Here is an 8,214-nt window from a genome sequence, read left to right on the forward strand (position 1 = left end):
CACACACACACTCTCACACACACACTCTCACACACACTCGGCTGCAGTAACTCAACGTGACCTGATGTAGCATTGCTAACAGGCTAAAGCGCATACACAAACACCTACATAGATTGACAAATCATCATTATATAATCTATTCGACACTATATACACATGACTGCCCGCCGCGTACTACTTTACGATCTTTAATGTGAATATAAAGACAGAAATCCCGCATCGGCTCACACAGACCCGGAGTCAGGCCTCGGCGCGCACCGAACACTCAGAACGTACGTAAAACACACCCTACATTCACAAATATTCAGTTACTAACGCTATAGGTATCTTGAAACATTCATGCATGATCCAGAGTGAGATTTTAAGATCAGATGAAACCGATTAGCACAGATTGTGTTTGGAGAAAACAGACACGAAAGCCACAATTACCTTCAGCTAGAAAAAAAAGACCGACATCCGGGCATTTGACGTATATATAGTTGTGACGTATGACGCTCGGAGTTCTTCTTCCGTCACGTTTTCGTCTTAAAGGCGCAGGCGCTTCTACGGCCGCACGATGGAGTCACGAGGAATGGAAATAATGTTCTTGTCAAGTTATTTTATGAAATTGGAGCTCAATTTGTATGTTGTAGAAAATAAATTGGAGCAATACATTTGATTTAGAAACAAAAGGTCAGACTGCAATCATACAGTAGAGTAGTTCATTTGATTATTTTACTGCTGTCAGTGCATGCAGTTTTGTAATGTATATACATATTATATATATATATATATACACACATTTTAGGGCGGTCAAAAGTTTAGAATAATTACGATTTTAAATTTTTTTTAAAAGTCTCTTCTGCTCATCAAGGCTGCATTTATTTGATCAAAAATGCATTAAAAATTGTAAAATAATATTAAAAATTAAAATAACTGTTTTCTATGTGAGTAGATTTTAAAATGTAATTTATTTCTGTGATCAAACCCAAGTTTTCAGCATCATTACTCCAGTCTTCAGTGTCACATGATCTTCAGAAATCATTATATATGCACACTCTCTATATATATATATATATATACGCACATTTTATTATCACTTTTAATCCCAGATACAATATTTAACACTTGTACTTTAGATGTTATTTCTACGCAGCTACACGTGAAACATGTAACAAGATAGCCCTGGATTAACTTAAACAGAATGTGAAGACTGATTTAGAATCAGAAGACTAAAGGTTATTCTTAAAGTCATTTATTTAAAGAATCGTGGTCAGAATCCAGCTTTGTTACTGCAGTATGTAGAACTCTACCTTTATATGAATACATCTGCAGGCCAAGAGAGAGAGAATGCCGTATTTTACAGCTCATTCTTTATTGATGAGAACAGTCAGAGCTCAGATGAGTGAATCTGACAAGAATTCACTCCCCAACAATTTATCAACATTATACAAAACCATTTTCAAGTCCACAATCAAGAGTTTTAGTGACATGGAGCTGAATCACAATGAAGTATATTACATTTCTGGGAAACAGCTTAATTAAAATAACTGTTTTCTATGTGAGTAGATTTTAAAATGTAATTTATTTCTGTGATCAAACCCAAGTTTTCAGCATCATTACTCCAGTCTTCAGTGTCACATGATCTTCAGAAATCATTATATATGCACACTCTCTATATATATATATATATATACGCACATTTTATTATCACTTTTAATCCCAGATACAATATTTAACACTTGTACTTTAGATGTTATTTCTACGCAGCTACACGTGAAACATGTAACAAGATAGCCCTGGATTAACTTAAACAGAATGTGAAGACTGATTTAGAATCAGAAGACTAAAGGTTATTCTTAAAGTCATTTATTTAAAGAATCGTGGTCAGAATCCAGCTTTGTTACTGCAGTATGTAGAACTCTACCTTTATATGAATACATCTGCAGGCCAAGAGAGAGAGAATGCCGTATTTTACAGCTCATTCTTTATTGATGAGAACAGTCAGAGCTCAGGTGAGTGAATCTGACAAGAATTCACTCCCCAACAATTTATCAACATTATACAAAACCATTTTCAAGTCCACAATCAAGAGTTTTAGTGACATGGAGCTGAATCACAATGAAGTATATTACATTTCTGGGAAACAGCTTATGTTAGATCAGGCACAGTGACAAAAATAAGGCACGTTACAGCATCACTATCCCGTAACCAAACATATGTGGGGAAGCCAATCGTATGATTTTAAAGGAACAATCATCATGTGCAAAATAAACCGTTATTACTCCACATTTGTGGACGGACACTTTTGCTTCAGACTTTGGGACGGTGTGAATTAGGTTTAGAATTTGACTTGATTTGTTCGCAGTGAGTCTCCTCAACATGTGTGTGTTAGTTTCTCTCAGTTTGTGTTTTCCAGGACGACGGCGATGCCCTGACCGCCACCGATGCAGGCAGAGCCGACGGCGTACTTCCCACCGCGTCTCCTGCGAACAGAGAACAGAGTGAGTTCCTGCAATAGAAATACAGCAGTGCATGATCGGGATTATGCATCCTAAAAATAAGTCAACACAAAACACAGGGCTGCCTCGCTGACCAAATGTTAGTCGATGAGAAGCAGCACTTTTTAATTGGTTGGTCACAGAAAGAAAATCTCCACAGGAAGTTACAGTACAGATTCTTCATTTATTTATTGTTACAATTTCATGTTTGTTTTATGAAAAGGCTGTTATATGATAGGTTATTTATTGTATTTGCATTCAGATCTCAGAAAAAACTGAATTCATGCATGTTTTTTTTGCACTGATATTTTGCATATATTAATTTGTTTAATTTCTAGTTATGCCCAATATTTAAAAAAAGAACACGAAATATTTTAATATTATATTCAATTTTTTTCAATATATATTTCTTGAGAAAAGGCTGTTTTTATTTATAGACATTTATATCTATATTTATAGATTTTACTTATATACATTTATCTAGTTTATGTTTTGATATCAGAAAAAATGCACGAGTTTACATGCGATGCTTTTGCACTAATATTTTTCAGTTTACTATATATTTATTTATTCATTCATTTATAAATTTTAACATTTTATTTCCTACATTTTAAAAAGAAACAAAAATACTTTTTTTTTTTTAAAGTTTACTTTTACACCAAAAGGTGTTTTATTTATATTTTTAAAAAGTTATTGTGTTGGTGTTACATTTTCTAGAAAAAAGTATAATAAAGTAAAAAAAGAAAAAAAATTCCAAACACAAACCTATTCTTGCATCAAAAACAGAATGTACCCCTTGTTTCTTTGTTTTATTTATTTCCCCCCTTTTTCCTGTGTTTATTTAATACTGTATGAATATTTTCTAGAAAAATTAATAAAAATGAAGTAAAAGAAAAGGAGAAATTACGAACACAAAGACTTCCTTCTTCATAATGAAATGCATTAATGAATGATGCACCTGTGCATTAGGAAAGTTATTTCATGTTGACATTGAAGAGCCGTCTTTACCTGAGCTCATGTACGAGGTGTGCAGTGATTCTCGTCCCAGAGGCCCCGAGAGGGTGTCCAATGGCGATGGCCCCTCCATTCACGTTGGTCTTTGCAGGGTCCAAGCCCAAAGCTTTAGCCACAGCCAGATACTGAGCAGCAAACGCTTCATTGACCTGACAGATACATGAAACTCTGGATCAAACCTGCTCAAGCATCTCTGGAAACCTCACCACCTAAATGCATGCATAGTGCCATTCAAAATAATAGAAACCCAGAGTATGTTATTATAATCTACCTCCACCAGATCCATGTCTTTGAGTGAAAGACCAGCCTTCTTCAGAGCTTCTGTGATGGCAGGTACAGGCCCTGTCGCATTTACAAAACATTATGAATGATTTGATGTATTATTCTTTTACACGTAGTGAGGAAAGTATGTTGGTGGACAGAGCACTCACCAATGCCCATGATGCTGGGATCACAGCCTGAGGTGTGATAGGCCACGATTCTAGCCAATGGGGTGAGTTTGTGAGCCTTCAGTGCGTCCTCACTGGCTATGACCACAACAGCGGAACCATCAGACACGCCCTGTGGGAGGAGCCAAAAACATATTACAAAAACATGCAAATACACACTGCAAAAATGACTACAGTGGCACTGCTAATTAACATAATATGTTTATATAAATTATATAATCAAAATAAAGTTTTTTTACACATACATATAAATATATATATATAATACTTTAATCTAAAAATAAATATAATAATAATATAATGTGTCTGTGCGTGTAAATAAATAAATATATATACATATAGTTTAAGATAATTCTGTATATTATTACCTATATATTTGTTATATATTTTGCATATATATAACAAATATTATAATAACTTATTACATATATATACACGCACATACACATACTATAATCTAAATATAATAATTTATAAATTAATGTTTTTACATATACTACAGTCATTCAAATGATAATTCATTAAAACTATATTTCATAAATGTAATTAATCTAAATATATCTAAACATATATAATATAAATATAATATTCATTTATTATATATAATGTTTTTATATATATATTAAATACATATAACATTTTTAATAAATTATAACATTTGTTATATATACATATCAACTTTTGAACGGGGTCATTTTTATAAATTCAACTATTATTTTCTCTTGTGGACTATATGTAAACATTTTGTGTGAAATATCTTATTCAGGTCAGTACTAAATAAACAATAACATGCATTTTGTATGATCCCTCTTATTTTGGTAAAATAATTAACATTTTGCAGATTCTGAAAGGGGTATGTAAACTTTTGACCTCAACTGTATATATAATAAAATAATAATATGTATACAACAAATATACACTATAACAAATATATAGCAAATATGACAGTAATTAATTACAAATAATGCTGTTTAATAGCACATCTTCTCTCTGACTTTTATTTAGTAAAAATCAGTTTGACCCACCGAAGCATTGGCTGCAGTAACAGTGCCTCCTTTCTTGAAGACGGTCGGCAGCTTTGCCATCTGCTCCAGAGTGGTCTGAGGACGGGGGTGTTCGTCAGACGTCATGGACACTTTCCCTTTCTTGGCCTTCACATCAATGGGTGCGATCTCAGCGTTGTAGTATCCAGCCTCATGAGCTAAAGCAGAGACAGATGAGAGGACCAGGCTTCCGGAGCTCCTCCGTGGGATTCGAGACCGGTGAGTGGCGCAGGTGTTGCGCATTAGCATTTACTCCACCGGCCTCGCTCCGTTCCCACGGCTCTCGGCCATGCCCCTGTCATCACAGTGTGTGTGTGTGTGTGTGTGTGTGTGCAAGTGTGTGAGCGAGTGTGTGTGTGTGTGTTTGAGTTTATGAGTGAGTGTGTGTGAGCGAGTGTGTGAGTGAGCGTGTGTGAGCGAGTGTGTGAGTGAGCGTGTGTGAGTGTGAGTGAGTGTGTGAGCGTGTGTGAGTGAGCGTGTGTGAGTGTGTGAGCGAGTGAGCGAGTGAGAGTATCGATGCAGCACTGAACCGCTGTGAGGTCGATCCGCTCACCTGCTTTCCACCTCTGCTGGGTCTGATATGCATACTGGTCACACTCCTCGCGGCTGATCTGGTATTTCTCAGCCAGGTTCTCTGCTGTGATACCCATGGGCAGCTTAATGTTCAGATCCGTCAGTCCTGCCCACAGCGTGTCTTCCAGCTGACTCACACATAGACAAGAACTTTTACTCAGAGCCATTGAAGTCCACTTTAAAATCTCACACAAAATATACCTGTAAATTTGAGTATGTCTAAATATGCAGATGTTCTTAGCACTGTTTTGAACTAATATTATAATAAATTATTATATAGAATTATTTATTATAATATTAGTATTATTTGATATTAATTACCTTTAAATTAATATATTATTACCTTTAATTTAAAATATATTATTTGCTCTTATACTGACACTTCCTACACTGTATATATATTGTCTATTTATTTTGTTAGATATTTTTTTATCCATAAAGAGATTTTTTCCCCCCTACTCTATCACATTTTTAACTCACTTCTCAAATCTTTGTTTATCTAGTAATAAAAAAAATGACAGATTCCAGAAGCAATATGAAAGATTTTTTGGTAATGCTATTGATAAGGTTTAGTCTGCTTTCCTCTGCTTGTCAATGCTGTCCATTTTATTTTAAGTATTTATTTGTTAACTTATTATTTTTAATAATATATTTTATCCATGTCAATTTTTGTAATTTAATTTATACATTTTTTTATTCATCCTTTTAATAATTTTGCTTACGTATGGGTATTATTTTTGTTTGTTGCATGTTTTGTGTAGATGCTTTTTAACATTCTCCTGAAGGTGTTTTTATGTAAAAAAAAAAAAAAAGTTTTAAAACCAATGATTTTCCAAGACTTTTGCTAATTTGTCATCACTAGATAAAAATCATTTAATTGCACTCCTTTTAAAGCCAATGAAATATTTAGAGCAGAGCACCACTAGAAAAATTTAAGTTCATTATTGAAGCCTCCAAATTCAATTCAGAATCAGTGGACTTTAAATGAAGCGTCTTATCTTTACCTTCAAATCCACTCCAAACTTGGTCCCAAAGCGGATGTTCCTGACGGCGTAAGGCGCTTGGCTCATGCTCTCTGAGCCTCCACACAGAACGACCTCTGACTCTTTAAGGCAGATCTCCTACAACACAACACACAGCGATCAGCACCTCATCTGAGGAGACTGCTGGGCTGTTCGACATTCGTTTAGAGCTCGTACCTGTGCTCCGTTGATTATGGCCTGGAACCCGGAGCCGCAGAGGCGGTTGACGGTCAGCGCTGGCACTGGGATGGGAACGCCACACCGCAGACCCACGTGACGCGAGATGTACGGCGCATCTGCAGAGCTCTGGATCACAGACAGAGAGAACACTGACACAAATTAACTTCAGAAGACCAGGGTTTCTCTCGTTTTATTTGACTGATTAGTGCAAAACAATTTAAATTCAAAGATCAGTGGTAACATAATACACATGTGATCACATGTGACGTGCTGATCTTTAATATGTTGGGTTATATATATTGCAGAGCATATACTGTAGATATTGTCAATTTAGACCAGGGTTATTATGGTTAAAACTAAAACCTTAAAAACGTAATAAATGTCAACTAAAATATAAACAACGTTTTATATTGCCAAAGCAACATATATTACTTTAATTTAGTCTAACTTGATGTATGAAAAGAATGAAACTAAAACGAAAATAAAAATGAATTACATATATTATATATACATTTATTGATAAGCCTTTGTGTGAACTGATATTAGGCTAATATTGTAGACCTACCGATGTGTTGTTTTTTTTTGTTCAATATGATTTTAAGTGTGAGAAGTGTGAGTTTACGAGATGTCCTCAGTCCCAGACGAAACCTAAAATACTATGTGGATGACGCAAAATAATTTAATAACTAAGCTATATGACCGCGTGGTGAACCTATGAACCGAACTCATATTTAAACACCGCCTCCATGCTGTGTACACATATCTATTCTTACAAGTACAATTTTGGCTGTATTATTTGTGTCCCCTTCAAAAATTGCTCTTGAGAAATTTTATGTTTATTGTCTCCCCCCCCCCACAGTTATCACGCCCTTGATGATTGCTATAATGTGTGTCCCTAGTCGTTCAGAGCTGTCCGTATTAGAGCCCGACCGATTTATAGTTTTGCCGATTTTATCGGCCGATATATCGGTATCGACGAATATGCCGCCGATATGATTTTTTTTTTACAGAACATATAACGCAGATAAAATGCTTGAAATGGTGTAATTACTTAGTTTGTCCAGCAGAGCGCGCTCCATTGTTTGCTACTGGCGACCTGGATGAAACGCTTTAAAGCTTAAATCTATGGAATACCATTGAAACTTTGAACGGCCATATCTCCGTAACGGCGCGGCAGATCCACACCAAATTCGCACCCTTCAGCTCGAGGAACCCTCTCGAACGCCGAATCAAGTGTACGTCTAGAGGCCCCCTTCCGACCACCCCCGCGTCGATAGCCCCCGGGGTTCGGGAGTTACGGGTGGTTAAATTCGCGGTCCGGCACCGACTGATCTAGTGATCCCGGGGGGCTACCGACGCGCGGAGGGTGGCGTTCGAGAGGGCTCCTCGAGCTGAAGGGATCCCCCGAATTTGGAGGAGATCCACCGGTGCGTTCGCGAGATAGTGACACCAG

General features: G+C 36.1%; 2 protein-coding genes across 3 annotated transcripts in view; both read right to left on the reverse strand.

The window, feature by feature from the left end:
* Positions 1 to 495, reverse strand: part of LOC107559598 (60S ribosomal protein L6-like) — a 4,919-nt gene extending 4,424 nt beyond the window's left edge. Inside the window, exon 1 of one of the 2 annotated variants that reach the window (XM_016243488.1) lies at positions 430 to 495. Coding sequence is in view for 1 of the 2 variants with exons in the window: in XM_016243486.1 (XP_016098972.1) it covers positions 317 to 337 (21 nt within the window). In the remaining variant the exon portion in view is untranslated. Of the gene's footprint in view, positions 1 to 316; positions 353 to 429 lie in introns of those variants that run through there. The other variant, XM_016243486.1, reaches the window with a different exon arrangement.
* A 1,454-nt stretch (positions 496 to 1,949) lies between these two features.
* Positions 1,950 to 8,214, reverse strand: part of acaa2 (acetyl-CoA acyltransferase 2) — an 8,604-nt gene continuing 2,339 nt past the window's right edge. Inside the window, exons 3-10 of the mRNA XM_016243489.1 lie at positions 6,759 to 6,887; positions 6,564 to 6,680; positions 5,540 to 5,687; positions 4,969 to 5,144; positions 3,926 to 4,055; positions 3,766 to 3,836; positions 3,489 to 3,643; positions 1,950 to 2,465 (exon numbers count right to left, since the gene is read on the reverse strand). Coding sequence (XP_016098975.1) covers positions 2,381 to 2,465; positions 3,489 to 3,643; positions 3,766 to 3,836; positions 3,926 to 4,055; positions 4,969 to 5,144; positions 5,540 to 5,687; positions 6,564 to 6,680; positions 6,759 to 6,887 — 1,011 coding nt within the window. The 3' untranslated portion in view covers positions 1,950 to 2,380. The remainder of the gene's footprint in view (positions 2,466 to 3,488; positions 3,644 to 3,765; positions 3,837 to 3,925; positions 4,056 to 4,968; positions 5,145 to 5,539; positions 5,688 to 6,563; positions 6,681 to 6,758; positions 6,888 to 8,214) is intronic.

This window comes from Sinocyclocheilus grahami, unplaced genomic scaffold (assembly GCF_001515645.1).
Source record: "Sinocyclocheilus grahami isolate Dianchi unplaced genomic scaffold, SAMN03320097.WGS_v1.1 scaffold692.1, whole genome shotgun sequence".
In the NCBI taxonomy this organism is placed as follows: Eukaryota; Metazoa; Chordata; class Actinopteri; order Cypriniformes; family Cyprinidae; genus Sinocyclocheilus; species Sinocyclocheilus grahami.